The sequence below is a fragment of the Cucurbita pepo genome, chromosome LG18 (genome assembly GCF_002806865.2).
Source record: "Cucurbita pepo subsp. pepo cultivar mu-cu-16 chromosome LG18, ASM280686v2, whole genome shotgun sequence".
Taxonomy (NCBI): Eukaryota; Viridiplantae; Streptophyta; class Magnoliopsida; order Cucurbitales; family Cucurbitaceae; genus Cucurbita; species Cucurbita pepo.
The window spans coordinates 2315679-2339703 of record NC_036655.1 but is presented as its reverse complement, the minus strand read 5'-3'; the positions used below and the strand labels follow the sequence as shown (position 1 = coordinate 2339703).

At 38.2% G+C, this 24025-nt stretch overlaps 1 protein-coding gene across 1 annotated transcript; it reads left to right on the top strand.

The window, feature by feature from the left end:
• LOC111779889 (calpain-type cysteine protease DEK1-like) lies at nt 1-23883 on the top strand. Its single transcript, XM_023660076.1, has 32 exons — nt 1-393; nt 500-675; nt 1332-1582; nt 4861-5043; nt 5142-5277; nt 6667-6797; nt 6883-6997; nt 7083-8115; nt 8241-8351; nt 11636-11694; nt 12072-12234; nt 13894-14167; nt 14292-14442; nt 14579-14690; nt 14775-14940; nt 15071-15141; nt 15257-15348; nt 15468-15630; nt 15759-15830; nt 17639-18016; nt 18256-18371; nt 18456-18753; nt 19105-19424; nt 19636-19987; nt 20080-20400; nt 20479-20583; nt 20762-20890; nt 21434-21814; nt 21891-22028; nt 22226-22462; nt 22539-22986; nt 23443-23883. Exons 2-31 carry the CDS (start codon nt 551-553, stop codon nt 22842-22844), a joined length of 6489 nt encoding a protein of 2162 aa, XP_023515844.1. The 5' UTR covers nt 1-393; nt 500-550; the 3' UTR covers nt 22845-22986; nt 23443-23883.
• The last annotated feature ends 142 nt before the right edge of the window (nt 23884-24025 follow it).

Genomic DNA, 24025 nt, shown 5'->3' with positions numbered 1-24025 from the left:
AAAATTAATTTCTCTCTCTAGAAAACCTTTTCCCCTTTTTTCACTCCACACTGTTCAAACACCCAGAGAGAAACCAGTAGGGTTTTGTTGAAGTTTTGATCTTCTTCTTCACTTGTTTTTGTTTTTGTTTGGTATTCAAATCCTTGAAATCACAGAGATAAAACCAAATCAACAAATCAACAAACCCTAAATTTGCTCCAATCTTCCCCATTTCTCTTTTTTTTGACTTTGATTTTTCTCACTCTTCACCTGTCCCTCTCCCTCTCTCTCTCTATCTCCTAACCCAATTTTTTTCTTCCCCAAACCCTAAATCCCATGTTTGAGCGGTACCCATTTTAGCAGAATTTCATAATCATGTTGTTTCTGTCTCATCAATCAGCTGCAGTGGAAGAGGTAGCAATTTTCCATTTTATTGCTCACATGGCAACTTCTCTAGCTCTGGGTTTCATTGTTAATTGCTTTCTCTCTTCGTTTGTTGATGTTTTTTTTTTTCTAATAGTGGAATCAGTAGTGGGTTTGATGCATGCGGAGTAGCTAGTAGGAGGACGCCATGGAAGGGGACGAGTATAAGGTGGTGTTGGCGTGTGTGATATCAGGGTCGCTCTTCTCAGTGCTGGGCTCCGCCTCGTTTTTCATACTATGGGCTGTGAACTGGCGCCCGTGGCGGATTTATAGGTAAATTTTTGCTTGCTGTGGATATACTAGTCTCTTCTATTTTGAATTTTCCTTGGATTGCACAAGAAATTTATGTAGTGCCGTATTAGTTTAGTTTAGTGGTTCCAGGTTGTGATCAAGAATGTTGCGTTGGGATATTGGTATTGGTTAATGCTTTATACTTCGTTCATCGTGTAAAAATTTACTTGTGCGAGTATCATTGTTCAATGTACGGGTCTATTACCTGAATCTTGGGTTGTCATGGGGTGGAACGGTTTATAGTTGGGCCAGGAGTCTGGATCAAAGATTTCTGTATGCTCTTACATAGGTTACGGAATTATGCTTCTTATAACATGAAAGTACTAAATGTTAAAACATTGAGGTGAATTCTCTGGGTTTTTGGCATTTGAATCAAATATTTTCCCCATTTTGAAATGTCTGTTGAACTTGTGATATCCATTTTTCTCAACCTGGTTTTTATCGTGTTATGCATGCACGTGTCCGATGGAAACCGTTATGCTTATGTCTTTATGGTGTTGATGAATGCATTTTTTTTTGTCTTGTGTGCATAATATCTTTCTCAGGTTTCTCATTTAAAATGAGAGAAGAATGTACATTATATGCATAGATATTTATATATTTCAATTAATTTTAATGCAAGCACAATTATTTTTCAGCTGGATCTTTGCCAGAAAGTGGCCAAATATCTTGCAAGGACCTCAGCTGGATTTTCTTTGTGGTCTTCTCTCTTTATCTGCATGGATATTAGTTATTTCTCCAATTGCGGTGCTTATCATATGGGGGTGCTGGTTGATTGTAATATTGGATCGAGACATAATTGGGCTTGCTGTTGTGATGGCTGGCACCGCTCTTCTACTGGCATTTTATTCAATTATGCTATGGTGGAGAACACAATGGCAAAGCTCAAGTATGTATCTCTGACTGGTCTAATTTTGAAAAGATTATTACTACTCATCCTTCTATCTGGTGAATAAAGTTCTGGTATATTCCTATCTTTTTAAACGATATTTGATATTCTTTAAGGGTTTGTGGTTAGATTTTGGGTTCAGCTCGGGAGAGGAGAGAGATGCTTACGAGGAGCAAGTAGTCCGGTTGTTGGTTGTTTAGATTGCTACTAATTTATTCTAGCCTCGTCACAGCTGTCTAGGTCTAGAAGCCTTTTGAAAACCTTACTGTTTTTTTGTTTCTTAGAATTTCGACAACAAAGTGAAGACAGGGTCTAAGTAAGTTGATGATCTCTGTATGCATATGCATATGCATGTTTGGATGACTTTAGAGTTTGATGTGTCTAAAGATTTTTCCTCTAATGTCCGATGAAGTTGCCTAGTTGACAACTCAATTGTCCTCTATGTGGATGTAAATAGTAGTATGCTTAAGTGGGTGTGGGCATACACCGTCAATCAAGCAACAGAAAGACCAAGGCATGAACAACAAGGTATAAGAGCCACATGAACTTATCTAGCAGCGATTCCCATCATTCACCTTGAAGACAAGTTGAAAGTTGGGTATGAAGGTGTTGATCGAGTTAGAAAGTTAGGTAGGCATGTTGTTTAGCTATCTTGTGGGGTATGTGGATTGAGAGACTTCAGAATTTTTAGAGGGAGGGAATGGTCTTGGAGGCATGGGAGGGGATGAGGTTTAGTTCCTTGTTATGGGTGTTTGTTTATTGGACTTCTGGGTAGTAAGTAAATATAGCAGATGATGTATGTATGTTAAGGTATATAAAAAAGTAACTTTGTTCTCACCGTATATAGTGATCAAACTTCTCAAGAAATAAACAAAATGGATTATTTTTTTGGAAATTTTTCGTGAATACCACAAGTCAGGTGTTAAGACGACTCACTCTTCAAACCTACCGCCTTTGAAGATTCTCCCAGACCATTATTTTGTAAGGCGAGATGAATTGAGATACGTCTCCCATCATGCTCTTATATAGAGAGTCAAATTTGCACCAAAAAGACGTTAGGAATCTCCCCAAATGTGCATTGCAAAGTGACAACTCCATAATACATGATCTAAATTTTCCTTTGTTGAGATAGCTATCTCTCATTTCTCTCTGCAATAGGTACTCATGAAGCAATTGGTATGCCGTACTACTTACCAACATTTTAGTGCTTCTTTCTCCTATTAGTCATCCTTTCAAAAGTGAGAAGAAGACCCTCTGGCTCCACACAAATAGTGGCATATCTTGGAAACTAGGCTTGAGAGGAACCAATGACCCTTCATCTTTTAGGAACTTGATCTTCATTTTTAGCTCGATATGGGTGCTAACTTTTACCATCCTTTGAAAATTATAGCTTGGACATTCTTTTGCCTGACTGGAAAGCTTTTTGTAATTCCCTTTGACACAATGTCCTCCCTTTTTGTATTATGTTGTTTCATTGATGAAATATGTGTTTCCTCTTAGAAAAAAAAAAAAAAAAAGGAATTTTAGCCTTTCTAAGCTTGATAAAAAAATGATAGTTGGACAAAAAGGGTGTGCAGTCTAGTAGGCAAAGAAAGATTTAGCAAAGAAACAACATGAAGGGCTTAAGGGTGCATGCGTGTTTATCTTGACCTTGAAAGGTCAGTATCATCTGTCAAAATTGCACTTTTACGGCAATGGGACAACGATTGGGCGACACTTGTTCTAACACAGCGAACAAGTTAGCCATTTGAAATTCAAGTTTCGCGGACTATATTGGTGTATGCTTGAGCCTCGGGTCATGAGAAATGTTTTAGAAAACATGAGCGAGGAAATTCGGTGAAAACAATTTTAAAGAAAACAATGTTATAGGCTGAAAGTGAATAAGCAACAACGACTTTGATAGCATATAATCTGGGTAGGAAAAATTGACAACTAATCCACATCCCCTATAGTACATTTTGGGGTATTTTAGCGGGCGTAGACATAGTGACCAGTCATACACCCTTGTTTTAACACATCAAGAATAGTAAAGGCCTATCTAACATGAAAGCAAGTAAAGGGCTTTGGAAGGGCATGCGACTATGAACGACACGTTCTGGACAAACATGACCAGAACATCCGACATGCAGCCACAAGCAACATGCCTTGGACAAGCATGCCATGACAATGGGCACCGTGGCATGCAAATCCAAAGTTTCCCCGATCAAACTAGCATGAAAATTATGGGAAGGATAATGGTGAGAATCATTAACTTTTTGTTGACATCTGTATTTCCTTTCCTTGATCCTTCTTTTTCACTTTCCTTTGATTTCTAAGTGGCCTTTGTTTGACAATGAAATGACAAATGTTTTGGGTCTTTTTTCTTTGCGGTAAGACGTCCAGGTTTTCCTAGAGAGAAGGGATGTTTGTATTTGGTGCCCTAACCCTTCTATAGGGTTCTCGTGTGACCTCGTCTTCCATATATTATCAGCCCTTTCTCCCTCTCCAATAGCATCTGCTTGCTCCTTTCACTGGTAGGTTAAAATTCCAAAGAAGGTTAAGGTTTTTGTGTTGCAAGTTTTACTGGGCGAGTGAATACCATGGATCATATCTCAAGGTATTCTTCCTTTGTTTTGTTTATGGCATGATTCGTTCTTTGTAGGAGGTTTGAGGAAGACCTTAATCATTTGTTGTAGGGTAACCAATTTGCTCAGTTTTTGTGGGATCGTAGGAGATTCTTGTTTGGTGTGTGTGGTGTTCAGGGTATGGATGGTAGCTCGATGCTGGAGGAGGTGTTTTTGAATCCACTTTTGAAGATAAGGGCGAAGTCTTGTGACAAACTAGCTTATTTGTTGTTTTATAGAGTATCTGATTGGAAGGAACAACATAATTTCTTAGAGAGGTTGAGAAATCAGGCGAGGAAGTTTGGGAGATGGTCAGGTTTAATGATCCCTTTGAGCTTTAGTTACTTGGCCTTTTTGTAATTATGACCCTGGTCTTGTTCTTATGGATTGGAGTCCCTTTCTCTAATCTGTTCCAGGCTCCTTTTACATGAGTTTTTTTTTTCCTTTTATATGCTATTGTATTTCAATATTCTTAATGAAACTCAGTTTCTTACCCTACAAGAGATCTGTGATTTGGTTTGAAAGCAAATTATTGACTGACCTTGAAATATATATAAAAAGTAATAGTAGAGCTGTGCAAACTGCAGTATTGTTCCTTGGACAGGGGCTGTTGCTTTGAATTTAGTTTTTTCGTACATTCATGTCGACATCAACATATGTTTTTTCCTTGGACAGGGGCTGTTGCTATTCTTCTTCTTTTGGCGGTTGCGCTTCTATGTTCATATGAACTTTGTGCTGTATATGTTACAGCCGGTTCTAGAGCATCTGAGCGTTATTCACCTTCTGGTTTCTTTTTTGGCATATCAGCAATTGCCTTAGCGATCAACATGCTCTTCATCTGTCGAATGGTCTTTAATGGTAGTTACCACCAAACAATTTCTTCTAATTTTGCATTATTTTTTTGGACAGATATCTATGTTCTGCATTCTGTTTCAAATATTTTTCTCTTGGTTCAGGAAATGGATTAGATGTGGATGAATATGTGCGGAGGGCATATAAGTTTGCATATTCTGATTGCATAGAAGTGGGTCCGTTGGCTTCTTTACCTGAACCACCTGATCCTAATGAATTGTATCCTCGTCAATCTAGTAGGCAAGCTCTCGAAGCTCTCGCATATTGTTCTTTCATCTTTGTTACATCCGTTAATTACTAAATCTTATAATTTTGTGGCCAGTGCCAACAATTCTCACTAATTTTTTTGGTGATCCTATGTAGTAATATTGTGGGTGTATTTTTAGGTCTCTTTCTTTTTCTGTTTTCTATTTTTCTTCTGGATGCTTGTTCATCTATCTTTTATATTTTTATTTCACCTAAAGGTCACTTTTATCCATTCTTGTTATCTTGTTTCTTCTAGTAATATTTGGCCCTTCTTTTCATCTGCTCAGGATGAACTTGAGTAAACCACAAGGAGAAAACTCCCTCAACTTAGCGTGACCTGTGATATGGATAGTTTATGCTGTAGTCAATTAACTTCTCTTAACTGTGTTTTAAATTTGGATTCGCTAGTTTGTGATATTATATCCTAATCTTGAAATTTTAGCTGTCCAGTGAGCATTTCTAATATTGTTATTGATTGAAAACAGGGTGGGTAGACTTTTCATCAGAAACAAACAAGTATTAGGAAGGTTTGAGAGAACCATGTGGTACAATATTGTCTTTCTCCTCAGGTTATTAAGGCCTTATAGTTGTCTAATGCTAAGTTTATTTGGATTTTCTCAAACTCTGGTTTCCAAAAGTTAAATAAAAAATTGTCCGAGACTGCTGCCAAGAGGCAAGTTCAGACATTTAAGTGGTCAAGACCCTCATTTGTATACTTCTTATTTGCAACCTTACTTTAAACTCTGGTAATCAATTTGGCCATGTTAATACTCAAGCGGAAAGCATATTTGAACAGGTTGATTATGTTATGAGGATTAGCACGGTTTTTTTCATCCATCAATAAAAAATGTTCCACCAACTAGATCTCAACTTCTTTAGACAACATTCCTACCAAACACAATTTGCTACAGAGGGAAAAGGGGAAAGATGTTGACAAGGTTCTCTCGAGGTGAGATTCCTCTTGGGTTCCCGTTGAGAATGTTGGTGTAAATTGAATGAGGGACACAAGGAGACCATTTTCTCCTAGTAATGCCAAAGTCAGTTAAGTGCGTCCAAAAAATGCCAAGCTAGTTTTGCGTAGGCATTTTTTATATCTATTTTGGAAAGGAGGCCTTGCTCTCTCATCTTTCTCTGCTCATTCACAACTTTATTAGTCACTCTTGGATGATGGTTTGTCTTCCAACAATAAGACCTGATTGGGAAGAAGAGTTAATGTACGCTAGAACTCTTTCCAATCAACCATTCATCTGTGGGTTGTTTAGAATTTACATATCTTCGTGTATAAAAGTAGAAATACGTATTTTTAAAGAATTTTGTTTGTCATTATTATTGTCAGCTGATGGTATGATTGTTCATTTTTGGGTTGGGTCTTCCATTTTTCAGGGCTTCACATCTTGGGCTTCTTTATGTTGGTTCGGTTGTAGTACTTGTTGGCTACTCTATTTTATATGGCCTTACGGCTAAAGAGGCACGCTGGCTTGGTGCCACTACTTCTGCTGCCGTTATCATTCTTGGTATGTTCTAACTGCTTTTTTTACTTAACCTTATTTACTCTTTTATTTTATGTTGTTTTAATTCTTTTGGGTACTTGTTTTGCAGATTGGAATATAGGGGCATGCTTGTACGGGTTCCAGCTGTTAAAAAGTGGTGTTTTAGCACTTTTTGTGGCTGGCATGTCTCGTGTTTTTCTCATTTGTTTTGGAGTTAATTACTGGTTTGTTTCTACCAATTTCATTTCATTATCTTATAACTAAACCTGATAATTGTTATCACGGTTCTTATTTTTCCTTTTGCATCAGGTATTTGGGACATTGTATTAGTTATGCAGTTGTAGCTTCTGTGCTATTGGGTGCTGCTGTCATGCGTCACCTCTCAGCAACAGATCCGTTTGCTGCTAGGAGAGATGCCTTGCAAAGCACTGTGATTCGCTTGAGAGAAGGGTTTCGCAGGAAAGAACCAAATAGTTCATCAAGCTCATCAGATGGTTGTGGTTCAAGTATGAAACGTAGTAGTAGTGTTGAGGCAGGTCACCTTGGTAATGGTACTGAATCCACTAGCAAGAGTGGGCCAGCAGCACAATGTACAGTTGATGCTAATAATTGGAATGGTGTCCTATGTCGAACTGGTAGTTCACAAGAGGGGATTAACAGTGACAAAAGCATGGATAGTGGACGTCCAAGTTTGGCTTTGAGGAGTAGTTCTTGTCGTTCTATCATCCAAGAGCCTGATGCAGCAATGTCTTTCACGGATAAAAATTTTGATCATCATAGTTCCTTGGTGGTTTGTTCTAGTAGTGGGCCTGAAAGCCAAGGCTGTGAATCTAGCACGTCAACTTCTGCAAACCAACAAACGTTGGATTTGAACTTGGCTTTGGCATTGCAGGAAAGGTTGAGTGACCCAAGGATTACATCCATCTTGAAGAGAAGCTCTAGACAAGGGGAACGTGAATTGACTAGTTTATTGCAGAATAAAGGACTGGATCCTAATTTTGCAATGATGTTGAAGGAGAAGAGCTTGGACCCAACTATCCTTGCATTACTTCAAAGGAGTAGTTTGGATGCGGACAGAGAACATCAGGATAATACTGATATTACCATCATTGATTCAAATAGTGTTGACAACATGCTGCCTAATCAAATTTCTCTGTCTGAAGAACTGAGACTTCATGGGCTTGAAAAGTGGCTTCAGTTCTCTAGGCTTGTACTGCACAATGTAGCCGGGACCCCAGAACGGGCATGGGTGATCTTTAGTTTAGTATTCATAATTGAAACAACTATTGTGGCCATTTTCCGTCCAAAAACTATTGACATTATAAATGCAAAACACCAACAGGTGAATAGAACTTTTATTTACACATATGGAGTACAATGTCATTATTGGATTTTGATTTTACAAATTTGTGGCATGTCAAGGTATCCTTTGTGTTTCTTCAAGCTAACTTTTTCTTGTGCTTTCAGTTTGAATTTGGCTTTGCTGTCCTACTACTATCTCCTGTGATCTGTTCAATTATGGCTTTCCTCCAGTCACTGCTAGCAGAAGAAATGTCAATGACCTCAAAACCTCGGAAGGTATGCGTTCCCTTTGTGAGATTAAATATTTGCAGATAAGGAAGTTGTTTCGATTTACGTCAATGAAAAAGTTGTTTTGGTAAGTCCATTGATTTTTACTAGCTTCTAGCATTTCTTTTCTTATCAGTGGAACCATTTCTTTTCGAGGTTGCATCCAGAGCCTTATTTTCTGCTGTGGATATTTAATAAACTTGAAGTTTACTTCGATCTAGTAAATCTAAAACTACAAAATCTAAGAAAGTTGGAAGCAAATTGGTTAAAAACAGGAAAGTTGGAAGCAAATTGGTTAAAAACAGGCTTTTATCAGGGTTCTTCTCTAGCAATGTATAGGTTCTGGCTTCAGAGATTTATCTAGGTATTGTATCTCTGTTACTGATGCATAGCTGCCCAGAGCCAGAGATGTCCACCTTCTTTATTTGTGTTTTTAAACTCTCCCTCCCCCAATTCTGTTTTCTGTTTTTCTTTATAGAATCTGTAATAAAATGAGAGAATTTATATGTTCTACGGGTTTATCCATACTTTTTAGATAATGCTACAAAGTAAGGTAGCAAATAATGGCACATTTGTTCTTATGTGCACTTATCCTGTAACTTTTGGACTATGTGAAATTTGTCTGTTATGCGAACATCGAAAATTGGCCTAGAAATCTGAGGTGAATCTAGGCCAAGTAAGAAGTGATGTAGTCTGGCATTCACAGTTATGGGATTGGAGTTATATGGCTTTGGCTTATATGGGTGAACATCATTATTTTGTCAGCACAATGAAGGGTGAATAGTGAAATACTTCGTCCAAATCTTTTCTGGCCATAATTGTAAAATTTTTCAAATAAAATGTTAAGATTGGGCTTTGATATTTAGCCTCTTGGGGTGCAGTCCAGGCCTTCGTTTCTATTTTTGATAAGAAACTTAGCTTTCATTATCAAGGAGAAAATACAAAAGGAGGGGGGATGAGATATTCCCACACACCAACGGGTTACAAAAAAGATGCCGAATTTGTGTAAATATGAGGTCTATAATTACAACAAAATTTGAAGTTGAAGACCAAATCCCTAAAGTCCCTGTTAGTTTCTTGACCATGAAAAGTTGTAGAATTTCTTTTATACCAGTCTCTAAAGGTGGGTAAAGACACCATTGGACCATTGGATTTTTGCCTGAGCCTTAAACAGAGGGCCATAAATAAGTTGAAGAAGAACATTTGAACATTTTTTGGGCCCACTGCGAATTGTACAAATTTGCAAACAAGCTTGAGAAAAAAGAGGTGCATAAAAAATTCATCACTGCTTTTACAAAGAACGCACCAATTGGGGGAAAAGACAGAATTTCAAAGAATTCTTTGGATCCTACAGCAATATTCAGCCTCCCAAAAGAGAATATCCACAAGAGATCCTTGATCTTTTAAGGACACGATGTTTTCCATATAAGATCAGATTTTGGTTTGTCCAAAGCTGTTTGATGCACAAAGGGCTTGGGAGAAAAGGATTTAACCGCAAAAGGAGCTCTATCATTTTCCAGCATTGACACTTTCAAATCATCCCTTTATACGGTTTAAAAGCATGATGCTCATTCAAGAGAGCTGCCCATTCTTCAAACTCTACGTCAGTAACATTCCTTCTTAACTTTAGTATGATATACCAATGTGGGTTGCAGTCCAGCTGGTTGGGGACTTGAAAAGTTGGGTATGTCAATGTGGAGCTCTTAGTTTTTGAGGGACTCCTTCGTTGTTTAGGGTAGGAGGGATTCTCGTTTTCAGTCCCCTTCTCCTCCCTAGGGTTTCTCTTGTTCTTTTTTCTTCTGAAGATGGCCATTCTTCCTCGACATCTCTTCATTTTCTTCATTTGGAAAGATTAGGGTCCTAGGAAGGTCAAGTTCTTTGTTTGGTAGGTCCTGCATGGAAAGGTGAACATCTTATACTGCGAGAAAAGACATTCTTCCTTCTTTTTACAGCTGTAGTGGCATGTCAAAAAATCCCTTGGTGTTATGAAACTCTTAGGATTTAATCTAACAACCTTGTTGGAGAATAAGACCTTTAGATCTAAATTATCAAAGAATCCCAAAAACGATAAGAATCAACCCAAGGGAAAGTTTTGGAATGGATTACCTTGATGGTCAAGATCAAGAGTAAAGAAAACTCGTGATTCGAATCACTCCATAAGAGGTTTGATGAATACCACTTGAATGACTAGCATGCAAGTTCTAAACACAAGAATTTGCAAGCTAAAAAACTTAGCTATCAGTAGAAACTCTATACTTTTCAATCACATTTACTTTTCAATTCCAAAATGTGATGTCTACCCTGAAAGAAATGAAGACTTTATATAGCCTTTGACAACCTTAACTTATGTGAGTTAAATACACACATAACTTCCATATTAAAATGGATAGTTAATGAGAAATACACCCATAACTTCCATATGATGGAATATGGTAACCTATGTGGGTTACAATGTAACCTTAACTCCCATATTAAAACTAGCTTAAATGACAAACAAATATTGACATGACAATTAAAATAATGCAATAAAAGAAATGTGCTATCTAGTAACCATCCTTGGACTAAGTTCCATAAATTCAACTATGAGTTCATTAAATACAAATCAAAATGCATTTTATGTGTCTCTTTCTTGAAGCTCAACTTTGCACAACATGTAGGGAGGACTCCAACATCTTTTAGAATTTCTAGCTCACTATGGCTTGAATATAAGTAACTAAAGCTCATTGTAACTTCTTGGCTCTCGTCCTTGTAATTGGACATTGTGGTATGAAAATTCCTTGGTCATGGTTCATATCTTCAGTTTCTAGATTTTAGGACGCTTTAAGAGTTCAGTTGGCTTGGAGCAGGGATTGTAGGGCTGGGATGTAAGAGGTTTTGGTGTCTTGTTGTGTCCCCCGTTCTCATTTCTCTGGCAGATGCGCGTTGTTGCCAATCTTTGGGGCTTTGGCTTGAGAGGAATTGGAGGCATTTAAGTGGCCCTTTAGGATTTGAAGTAGAGTTATGGGAGGTTGTTAGCTTCAATACCTGAGTTTGGACCTTGGTTAGAAAGGCTTTTTACAACTATCAGCTAGGTCTTGTCCTTTTAAATTGGAGTCCTTTCTTATAGTAGGCCATTTTTTTTTGTTTGTCCTTTCACATTCTTTAATTTTTTTTCAATGAAAGCCCGGATTCCGATAAAAAGAATATTTTATGCTATTTTTCATGTATTAGTTCTGTGATTTGATTCACATGCATTAAGTTTCTTATGATATTATTTATTTTGGTCTATGCCTCATTATGGTCTTTTTCTGCAGTATGGCTTCATTGCTTGGCTGCTCAGCACTTCTGTGGGGCTTTTACTTTCTTTCTTGAGGTTTGTACATATCATCTACCACCAATTATTATTATTTTTTTTGTCTTTTTGGTAAAGCTCTGGCTGTAGTGGACTTTTTTTAAAGCTCATACTTTTCTGTTACATTGAGGTCCATTTTTCTAAGATTTGAATTCTTTCTTTTGAGAGTTCTAGAGTTCCTCTGTTTATTGTTCTTTCGCCTGCACAGTTTCTTATCAGTTACTATGCAACTTCTTCTTTCTCTTTTTGTTTTTTTTTACTTGGAGCCTTCTTTCATCTTCCGTTACTATGCCATGGTCTAGCAATAGTATTTGATTTCTTTCCCCCTTTTTTCAGTTTTATTTTGATTCATTGATTTTTTCCTCCTGATGAATGATTGTTAACGGTCTGTTTTGCAGCAAGTCATCGGTTCTTTTAGGGATGTCCTTAACAGTTCCTCTCATGGTAGCTTGTCTTTCTCTTGCCATTCCTATATGGATCCGAAATGGGTACCAGTTTTGGATTCCCCGAGTACAATGCATGGGTTCTGCAGGAAACCAACGAACTATTGGAACAAAGGAGGTTTGTATTTCTGCTTTTCAATTTTTCAAATCTAAACCTCCACAAAATTACTTCTTGTAAAATGAAATTTTTTGTTTCTAATTTCTTGTCTTGACTCTTGTGATCTTATTGTTCCGGGTGGGACATGTTATTCTTACCATTTTGCAAATCCTTCTCAATTTTTTCGATAGAAGTAGGTTCTTCTATCAAAGCAAAGAAATTAGGAAAAGAAAGCAACACACTACGGGCATGAGACATCGCAGAAAGATTCAGGAAAAAGGGAAGGATGGATTTCATAGCTACTGTTTTGTTTAACTTCTTGGAAGGTGTATTTCAAATTTTCAAGGAGGGTATAATGTTGGATGTTATGGAATACTTAGCAGTGCTTCATAGCCAGTTGATAGGATCCTGATTATTAGAAAATATCACCCAAATCTTAGTACATTACAATATCGAAGGAAAATTGCAATGGGAATAGGCTACAGAGAGAGGGCCAATCACCAAAATTCAGCCTCTCTAACCATCTTTTCAAGTAATTACAAGCACACCACTATTATAACTCTAATTACAATCATATCACTACTAAAATTCCTAATTTACTCCCTAGTGTTTAATCATAGTTAACTTAAAGAATTAATTTTGACAAGTTTAAGTCTTCAGCAATCTCGTTTTTTTTACTCAATTCATGAGTTACATGGGGAATGGCTTCCTAATATATATATTAGAGATCACTTATCAAATATTTATTGGCTTATTGATGCCAAGTCAATTCTTCAATGTTTTGAGATTCCTTTGATTCTTTTTCTTTCATTCTTTATTTTCTCCCTTTTACAATACAAAAAAAAAAAAGAAAAAAAAAAAAGAAGGTTCTGGGTACTGTTTCGACTTGTCTCCCTTTGTGTTGAAACAAATCAGCTGTGTTTTGCCCATTTGGTGGTTTAAGGTCAGTTTGGTGAATGATGGTTGGGAAACTTTTAATGAACCATTTGGATTACTATGTTTTCCTGCCTGGCCATTGGGGTTCTTTCATCTAGGCGCTTGGGTTGGGTTTCTTTATGCTAGTTGTCTTTTGTATGTTGTCTTTTGTATATTGTCTTTACGTGAAATGTGAAAATTTTGGTTCTTTTAATTATTTAATTGCCAATTAAAATATTGAGAAAAATGAAAGAATACATAGGACATGCATCGCAACAGAAGGTGCTAAACTAGAACTTGAGTTCACTATACAAAAAAGACTCCAATCCAAATGAAATGAAATGTCTAATGGGTTGGGTTTTTTTTTTTTTTTTTTTTTTTTTTTTTTTTTTNGAAACTGATGGCTAAAGAGGAACATTAACATATCAAGAGATGAACCTCTTCCCAACCTCTAAAAATCCTACCATTCCTTTTAAGCCAAATGCCCTATAGAATATTTAAAAAGCTAGCTGCTGAAGGACCAAGCCCTTAAGAATAAGGTGGATGCAGAAAAACCGCCTTTATCATAGAACAATATTCTTTGTTCTAAGCCAAACAAAGGTGGACCAGCTCCAAAAGGCAATTCCAGATTTATCCGTTTGTCAAGTTATTTCGATGTTTACAATATCTCCGTTTGTATTATTTATTTATTTCTTTTGATTTTTTTGAACTCTTCAATCACTGTTCGATGTTGCATCTAATTTCTCTATCCTGATCATTTCACAGGGTATTGTTCTTGTGATTTGCATGTTACTGTTTTCTGGATCTGTAATAGCTCTTGGTGCAATAGTGTCTGCCAAGCCTCTTAATGATTTGCGCTACAAAGGGTGGACTGGTGATGACAAAAGCTTCTCATCACCTTACGCCACATCTGTGTACCTTGGCTGGGCTATGGCGGCTACAATTTCTTTAGTTGTCACTGGTGTGCTGCCGATAGTTTCATGGTTCTCGACGTACCGTTTTTCCTTCTCTTCTGCAGTTTGTGTTGCCATATTCACAGGTAACATCTTCATGTTTTCTTTAGTGTTGGCTTTTTGAATAAGGTTCTTGGATCTAGTGGTTTATATTTTGTTTCTAGGACTGCCTAAAGTTGGTTTTAATAATCTTTTTTCCATTTTTTGTAGTGGTTCTTGTCATGTTTTGTGGTGCATCGTATTTGGAGGTTGTGAAATCAAGAGATGACGAGGTTCCTACAAATGGAGATTTTCTTGCTGCTTTGCTTCCGCTAGTGTGCATCCCTGCTTTGCTCTCTCTTTGTTCTGGTCTATATAAATGGTGAGAGCCTATTCCTTGTACAATCAGAAGGGATTGGGTTATCCAGTTGAACTTTGCAGCTAGATACATTACTGGCCAACTTTAGTTTAACATTTAGGAGAGATCGTTGTTACATTTTGAGCATGTTTTTTTTCAGGAAAGATGATGGTTGGAGGCTTTCTCAAGGTGTTTATGCATTTCTTTTTATTGGGCTCCTCCTGCTCCTTGGTGCCATATCGGCTGTTATAGTTGTAATTAAACCCTGGACGGTATGAGAAGACTAGGAATACGTCTGTTTTTGTTTACTTCGACCATCTGCACTTTGCTTATAGCACCTTATTTCAAATAAACAGATTGGGGCAGCATTTCTTCTGGTGCTTCTTATGATTGTACTAGCAATTGGCTCTGTCCACCATTGGGCTTCAAACAACTTTTATTTGACGAGGACCCAAATGTTTCTTGTTTGTTTTCTTGCTTTTCTTTTGGCTTTGGCGGCATTCCTTGTTGGATGGTTTGAAGGTGAGATAAGGAATTATTGATCTTATATCTTGTGCTCGTATTTGTTTCTCTCCCCTTTTGTAAAGTTATGAGTTCGGTTACAGGATAAAAATTTCCTACCCTAACAATGCCTTTCTTTTTCATCCCTCAGGCAAACCATTTGTGGGAGCTTCTGTTGGGTATTTCTTATTCTTATTTCTTCTGGCTGGAAGAGCATTAACTGTGGGTTATACTTGACCTCCTTTAGCATGTTTTGCTATTCATATTTGATTTTTTGAGTATTTAACTAGTTGAATATTCTTACTTGTAATCACATTGTTCTATTTGGTCCTTGCAGGTTCTACTCTCACCACCGATTGTAGTCTACTCTCCTAGAGTTCTTCCTGTATACGTCTATGATGCTCACGCCGATTGTGGGAAGAATGTCAGGTTTGTTTAGCTCTCTAATTTTTTTGATTCTTTGACAAAAGCCTGTTGCTTTTTTCATGATATTGTATATGGGGCTTTATTAAAATATTATCTGATATTTGCTAATTTATTCTTCATAGTGCTGCGTTTCTTGTGCTTTATGGGATAGCATTGGCAACTGAAGGCTGGGGTGTTGTTGCAAGTTTGCTTATTTATCCACCATTTGCTGGAGCCGCTGTATCAGCAATTACTCTTGTTGTATCCTTCGGTTTTGCTGTTTCTCGTCCTTGTTTAACTCTCAAGGTATATGAATAATTGCGTTGAATACTGTGATGTGTGAATTATCCATCGTTAAAGCCTCTGGAAGAGAATTAGCTCTTTAATTTGTACAGACTATTTAATACATTATCAATGCCTTCAAATTTATGTAGATGATGCAAGATGCGGTTCACTTTCTCAGCAAGGAAACTGTTATTCAAGCAATTTCTCGGTCTGCCACCAAGGTGTGTTTGACTACAGTACATTCTTATAAAATTACCTTTTCTTATTTAAATATTTATTGGACAGCAGAACAGGGTCTGATAAAGATCTGACATGGTGGGTAAATACAGTCCCAGACTAATCCGAAAATTCTAAGCACCTCCAGTAGATGGTGGCAAGAAAAAGAGTAGGAGACTAACAGGTGGTTTAGAAGATGTATTTTGAATGTTATTTTGGGGGTGAACGAATGTTTGATATTACATTTGTGGGGTTCTAATTGTACCATTAGTGTGGCAATCGTGGAATCTATTAATTAAAACAGGAATAAAAGTTGTTGAATTTCTGAAAGGTGCGTACTTGAATGTTCAAGTGGAGGAGGGGCATAGAGAGGAGTGATGGATTCTCAACACTTATGCTTTGAAGTGTATTGAAAAGGAGAATTTTTGGGCAGAACTTGATCTTGTGGGTTATGCCAAGGGGCTTGGTGCTTGAGTCAATTTAATTTGGTGGTTCCTCGGAAGGAAGGTCTAATGGAAAAAGGACAAGGAGCATGAAGAAGTCTATTTTAACTCGTTATTAGAAACAAGACTTGAATAATGTAAAATCCATGTGGTCAATAATTGTGGGACGATCCTAATTCCTATAGAGGTTTTGTTGGGCATATTTTTTTTTTAGTGCAAAAGAAATGGCTAGACAAATTCAAGGATTCAAGAGCCTCCAGGAAGATCTGGATCCTTTCAGACAATGCCCCCATTTTGCGAGAAACTGGATCTTGTAGACTGCCCTTGCCTGTTAAACTCTTGGCTAAGTCATGGTTTTGATTAGTGTGGTGGAAAGAAGACAATGTAATTGTTGGAGAATCAGAAAAAACTTTGAAGTAAAAATGCTGTTGGAGATGTTATTGCTACAAAGGAAGAGATCAAGAATAATAAGATCATCTATACCATATATGTCAAGGAGGAGGATTTCAAACTCTGGCGAGTCTAGGGAGAAAAAAATTGATGATGTTCTTGACGAAAAACTTCTAGATATTTCCATGACAGGTAAGAGAGGGAAGCTGAAATTCAATTTATCTTTGTTGGATTCTATTAGGAAGGGGAAAAAAGACCTTTATCTTGAATTGACTAGGGCTTAAGCATTGTTGATGGCAAAGGACTAGAGGAAGAATCCATCTGGTTGTTGGGCAGTGTGTATTCTGGATGGAGGATCTGTTGAAGGAAGTTGCTGCCTTCAGATACAATAAAAAGAGGTACCAGGGCCAATTTGAAATTTGACTGGTGCTAAAGCATTGGGATCAGGTAGATTCATAGGCATCTTTTTAAAAGGTTCTGGAACATTTTAAAATCTGATTTTTTTGGAAATTTTCTATGATTGTTTTGAGGAACCCTTCTATGTTTGGAAGAAAATTTTGGTAGCCTATTATGTACAGAAAAGGGCGAAGTCTTGTATGCCCTGTCGTTGTGCGTTAATAAGAAACGCCTCTAAACCTCACATTTTAGTGGGAACTTGGTATTGCGGGAAGGCAGGGGTTGAGCTCCACCTTCCGTCTCACGTACACTGCTGAACTAGATGCACTTTCATCACCTTCTATGCAACTATAATTGAGGGTTCTTTACTGCAATTTGACCTTTTATGTAGACTAATTTTTTTTTCTGATGCTCTGTGTTATGATGTGTGGATCATATAATTACATTCATGCTCACAGTGCATGTTATACTGGGTGCCTTTCATTTATTTGCTATTGCAAATTTCATTTTTCTTAGTTCAGATCTATTTCTATTCTGAAATGCTGTGTCTGCATCTACTTGGACTAATTTCTGTTTAAATCCAGACTAGAAATGCTTTATCTGGAACATATTCAGCTCCCCAGAGATCTGCAAGTTCTGCAGCTCTTTTAGTTGGCGATCCTACCATCATGCGTGATAGGGCAGGAAACTTTGTGCTTCCAAGAGCAGATGTTATGAAACTTAGAGATCGTTTGAGAAATGAGGAGTTAGTTGCCGGATCATTCTTCTGTAGACTGAGATATAGGAGACCATTTTTTCACGAGTCAACTAATGATGTTGACCACAGAAGGCAAATGTGTGCTCATGCTCGTATTTTGGGTTTGGAAGAGGCAATTGACACCGAATGGGTATACATGTGGGACAAATTTGGCGGCTATTTACTGCTTTTGCTTGGTTTGACTGCCAAAGCGGAGCGAGTTCAAGTATGTCCCAAACTGTTGCATATTATTGATGAAATATATGTTCACCTTCATTAACCGGTACTTGGAAACTGACAGATAAATAATACTGATGTTTTTTTTTAATAATATTATGATCAGAAGCGTTTATTGATAAGTTTTAAATTGTTTCAAGTATATTGAGCACTTTTATACAAATTAATTTGATTTGGTTCCATTTTTTTTTTATTAATTTGATTTGGTTCCATTTTTTTTTTTTGTAGGATGAGGTTCGTTTGAGACTTTTTCTTGATAGCATAGGCTTTTCGGACCTGAGTGCTAAGAAAATAAAGAAGTGGATGCCCGAGGACCGTAGACGGTTTGAAATCATTCAGGAGAGGTATAACTTTGTTATTACTTTAGGAATTATTGAAGATCTCTAATTTTCTGCATCTTTCTTAACGTTTTCTTGTTTAAATTGTAGTTATATAAGGGAAAAAGAAATGGAAGAAGAAATCTTAATGCAAAGACGTGAGGAGGAGGGAAGAGGTAAAGAAAGAAGAAAGGCATTACTGGAGAAAGAAGAACGTAAGTGGAAGGAAATAGAAGCTTCTCTTATGTCCTCTATTCCAAATGCTGGTGGTAGAGAAGCTGCTGCCATGGCTGCTGCGGTGCGTGCCGTTGGAGGCGATTCTGTTCTTGAGGATTCTTTTGCTCGAGAAAGAGTGTCAAGCATTGCTCGTAGGATTCGAGTATCCCAGTTAGCTCGCCGTGCACTTCAGGTTGAATACTTCACTCTTTCCAACAAAATAGGGAACATGACCTTTTTCTTGGGTTGGGCAGTCCAATACTACCATTCTATGCTTAAGCTAAAATCCTGTATTTAAGTTCTTTTTTTTTTGTTCGAAGTACTGTAGATTAGCCAAACAAATATGTTTCTGTTGTTTTTGCCATCAAAATTTTCTGAACAAGTGATTAAATAGTTATTTTAATGGCTACTTTCACATGGGGATGTGACCCTGCTGTGCACAGCTTGTTGATATGCCTCTATCTAGCCTAACAGGCTAAAGCTTCATGCTTTGCTTATTTCAATGCACCAGTGTAATTCCTTTGCTATTTTTGTACTTCTGCAGACAGGAATCCATGGTGCTGTCTGTGTCCTCGATGATGAGCCAATAGGATGTGGCAAGCACTGTGGTCAGATTGAGGCTAGTATATGTCAAACTCGAAAAATAAGTGTCTCAATTGCTGCATTGATTCAGCCAGAGTCCGGTCCTGTTTGCCTATTTGGTACGGAGTATCAGAAGAAGATTTGCTGGGAATTTCTGGTGGCTGGTTCCGAACAAGGCATTGAAGCTGGACAAGTTGGTCTAAGATTAATCACTAAAGGTGACAGACAATCGACTGTCACAAAGGAGTGGAGCATAAGTGCAACCAGTATTGCTGATGGAAGGTCTGTGTCTATTGTTTTGAGAACTAGACCAAGCAGCTTCTCCCTTTTTTCTTTTGCTATTGTTTTGTGAACCAGACTGAGCAGCCTCTCTCTCTTCCATTCTACTTGAGATTCTAAGTTTTATGCTTTCAACCGCCTTGTCTTGCGTGTTTTGGCGAATAGTCTTTTGGTACAGAAGAATCTATTTAGTAATTTTAACTTTTATTTGCAGGTGGCATATTGTAACTATGACCATAGATGTTGATTTGGGAGAAGCAACCTGCTATTTAGATGGTGGGTTTGATGGCTACCAGACTGGGTTGCCCTTAAACGTGGGCGATAACATTTGGGAACAAGGGACGGAAATGTGGGTTGGTGTTAGACCCCCCACAGACATTGACATATTTGGGAGATCAGATAGTGAAGGAGCTGAGTCCAAGATGCACATTATGGATGTGTTTCTCTGGGGAAGGAGCTTAACAGAAGATGAAATTGCTTCTCTCCATGCAGCTATGAGCTCCACGGACTTTAATATGCTCGACTTCACAGAAGATAATTGGGAGTGGGCAGATTCACCGTCTAGAGTATGCTCTGTTTTCTCTATTAAGAAGATATGAGAGGTAATCTACCATAGCTGAACCTATTGACTAATGGATGCCTTATTCGTTTTACTCAGGTTGATGAGTGGGATAGTGACCCTGCGGACGTAGATCTGTACGACAGGGATGATGTGGATTGGGATGGACAGTATTCAAGCGGAAGAAAGAGAAGATTGGAGCGTGATGGGGTAGTACTTGATGTGGATTCTTTCGCAAGGAAGTTTAGGAGACCTCGTACGGAAACATGCGAGGAAATCAACCAACGGATGCTTTCAGTGGAGTTGGCTGTTAAAGAAGCTCTCTCTGCAAGGGGAGAAATGCATTTTACCGATGAGGAGTTTCCTCCAAACGACGAGTCCTTGTATGTCGACCCAAAGAATCCACCTTCAAAACTACAGGTACGTTTTCCGACTGGCTATCTGATTTTAAGAGCTCGTAATCAATGCCATATTTTCTTCATAATCGTTTTTTCTTAGGTTGTTTCTGAGTGGATGAGGCCTGTAGAGTTGTTAAAAGAGGGCAGAATAGAATCTCAGCCATGCTTATTTTCTGAGGCCGCCAATCCATCTGATGTTTGTCAGGTTTGTCTCTGAGAAACTACTTAAATACTTGTCCATTTGGTTTGTCCTTGCAAAAGGAACGATCATGCTCGTCTTTTGAATCCACCAATATTGAGCATTTAATCTCTTCATTTTCTTTGGCTCTGATCTTACTATAACCTTTTAACAAGATCCATGCCTATGTAATAAAATAAAACAGGGACGATTGGGTGATTGTTGGTTCCTAAGTGCTGTCGCTGTCTTAACCGAGGCTTCCAAAATTTCTGAAGTGATTATTACTCCACGGTATAACGAAGAAGGGATCTATACAGTTCGCTTCTGTATTCAGGTGAACTTTTTATTATTATCATTTGGTGCTCATTCATGAGTGTAACTTCGCTTCACTGAAATAATTTGCTACTGTAGTAAGCTTGGCTTCACCATGGTTGGCCTTAAATTCTTCTATTGTTTCTAACTTATTCATGTTCCTAATCTTCGATATAAATATACGTATATCAGTTTGATACAAGACGAATAATCAATAAAATCTTCATGAGCCTGCATCAAGTGACAAAGAAAACTCTACAAAAAACTCATTTCTCTCTAACCATGTGCACCACGTGAAACTTGTAACTATGTCGAGGCAAATTACTTTTGCCCTGTCTTTGAACGAACGATAAATGATGGCAGAGGAGAGATTTGTCTCTGTAATCGAAGATAAAAGACCAACCAGAAGAGGGAAACATGTTTCTGAATTTGGTAACCTAGTATCAGTTAACTAGTACAGATTCTAACTCGAACTAAATCCGTGTTGCTTATTTTTGTAATTTCTGTTTCGATGTATTGTGATGAATATTTCACTTATTGTGTTCATCATTCTCTCTTTATCTAGAGTGAGTGGGTTCCTGTGGTTGTTGATGATTGGATTCCATGTGAATCACCGGGGAAACCAGCATTTGCTACTAGTAGGAAAGGTAATGAGCTCTGGGTGTCCATGTTGGAGAAGGCATATGCTAAATTACATGGGTCTTACGAAGCATTGGAGGGCGGTCTAGTTCAGGATGCTCTTGTGGATCTTACTGGAGGTGCCGGTGAGGAGATCGACATGAGGAGTGCCCAGGCTCAGATTGATTTAGCTAGTGGTCGGCTATGGTCTCAATTGTTGCGCTTTAAACAAGAAGGTTTCTTACTTGGGGCTGGCAGTCCATCAGGTTCAGATGTGCATATTTCCTCTAGCGGCATTGTGCAAGGACACGCCTATTCTTTGCTACAGGTAAGTTGTTTCTACCTGTGAATCAACTACTCGAATATCACGATCAAGAATGTCCAACGTTTTACTGAATTTTCAGGTAAGAGAGGTCGATGGCCACAAGCTTATTCAAATTCGAAATCCGTGGGCTAACGAAGTTGAGTGGAATGGCCCATGGGCTGATACTTCACCTGAATGGACTGATAGGATGAAGCACAAGCTAAAGCATATTCCACAGGTCTGTACTTACATGTTGACTGCTGGTTGGACGTGCGATGAAAAATGGACGTTAAAATTTAAAATGTGTGGTCTCGACATGCTAATCATCTGAGACTTGAAATTGTAAACTAAAGCACGAGTAAAACGTGTGATCTCTGATTCTCTACATGGTAATCATACCAGACTTGATTTTTATGTTTTGTATGTGTTTTGCAGTCAAAAGATGGAATATTCTGGATGTCATGGCAAGATTTTCAGATACACTTTCGATCAATATATGTTTGTCGAATCTACCCTCCAGAGATGCGCTACTCCGTGCATGGCCAATGGAGAGGTTATAGTGCTGGTGGCTGTCAAGATTACGATACATGGCATCAAAATCCACAATTTCGATTGAGGGCTTCGGGGCCAGATGCATCATACCCTGTACATGTATTCATAACCTTAACCCAGGTATTCTCCTTTACTCGACTTCGAATATAACTTTTTCCTGGTTGATATTATTGACTTGAGAATTTTACATTTGAAGGGGGTGAGCTTCTCGAGGACGTCTGCTGGTTTCAGGAACTATCAATCAAGTCATGATTCAATGATGTTCTACATTGGAATGAGAATCTTGAAAACACGTGGACGTCGAGCAGCTTACAACATTTACCTGCACGAATCCGTTGGGGGCACAGACTATGTCAATTCCCGCGAAATATCATGCGAGATGGTTCTGGAACCTGATCCGAAGGGCTACACAATTGTGCCTACAACGATACACCCAGGCGAAGAAGCACCATTTGTCCTGTCTGTCTTCACAAAAGCATCGATAACCTTGGATGTCTTATAGCATACGTGATCGTCTCTTCAGCTGGTTTTATCATACGAGGTGAGATGCCTGCGCATCATCAACATTTCAAGTAGCTTGGGCTGGCGGTCTGTTTTCTGCTTCAAGGGTTTCATTGACCTATTTATCATGGCGTAATCACTTGGTAAACTTTCTTTCCCCTCTTGTCTGTATATGTCAGGAAGACTCTAATGTAATTTTTATGCTTCTTATAAGTAGGCTTTAGAGCAAATGAGCTGTTAAGGTAGGAAAAAGGCTGCTGAGAGGGTGTGTCATGCGTGGGGCTAATGAGTTTTAAGGGTTTTTAGGCATTATAAATCAGGGAGTGTACTATCAAAAAACTGGTATCATCCTCCACCACTACTATGTGGCGCACACACACACCTCGTTACCGCAAAGGACACGGTCATGGCAACAATGGTGCTTGCCATGGTCAGTGCACATAGTTAGGAACCTTTGCCCCTAGGCTTGAAACATGCCCCTGAATATGGTACATTTGTTAGTTGAGCTGTGACATGTGCTTTCAACTTTAGTTAGTAGTAGTTGGGTTACTATGTTTGAAGCTTAAACAACACACCATTTACAACTATACTGTTCTCAGGTTGCAATGTTTATCCTCAGCCTCTGAGGGGCAGCCCTTCTGGGGGTCAGCAATTTGGGGGATACGAGCTCTCGTCGCTCTCGTCGCTAGAAGCATTAGACATAAGGTCCTGAATGAAGCCTGCTACGCCTTTTTACATGGGAAGAAGATGCTAAATCAAGGGTGCATAATAGTAAGTATTCAAGCTTGTATATAGGTAGATTTTGTATTGTAAAATTCTTTCTTGATGATTTTTCCCCTTGGGAGGAGGAGGAGCGAAAGTAATAGGAAACAGAACTTAACAGAGCTAATCAGTTTGGGGCCTCCTATAGAGAAAGCAACGTAGCTGGGGCATTCTTATGCTTCGCGCTGCAGTTTTGGAAGCTTTAATGGTCGGAACATCGAGTTCAATTGTACAAAAAAAATTATTTCTCTCAATATAATCTTTTGTTTCATATTCAAGTCTCGTATCGTTACGTTTAAGTTTTAACCTGTCTATCACACTTATTGCCTTCTTGCTTGGGCTCGTGCTCTCGTTACTCACTCGCACTCTCACTCACTCACTTCTTATCCTCGTTGCCATCGTTTCCACTCATCGTCATGG

Excerpts from the sequence above, each read along its gene's own strand:
- LOC111779889 (XM_023660076.1), top strand. The coding sequence starts at position 551 with ATGGAAGGGGACGAGTATAAGGTGGTGTTGGCGTGTGTGATATCAGGG. Across the intron at positions 5,044-5,141 it reads CTGTCGAATGGTCTTTAATG|GAAATGGATTAGATGTGGAT; the intron begins GTAGTTACCACC and ends CTCTTGGTTCAG. Across the intron at positions 22,463-22,538 it reads TATTCATAACCTTAACCCAG|GGGGTGAGCTTCTCGAGGAC; the intron begins GTATTCTCCTTT and ends TTACATTTGAAG.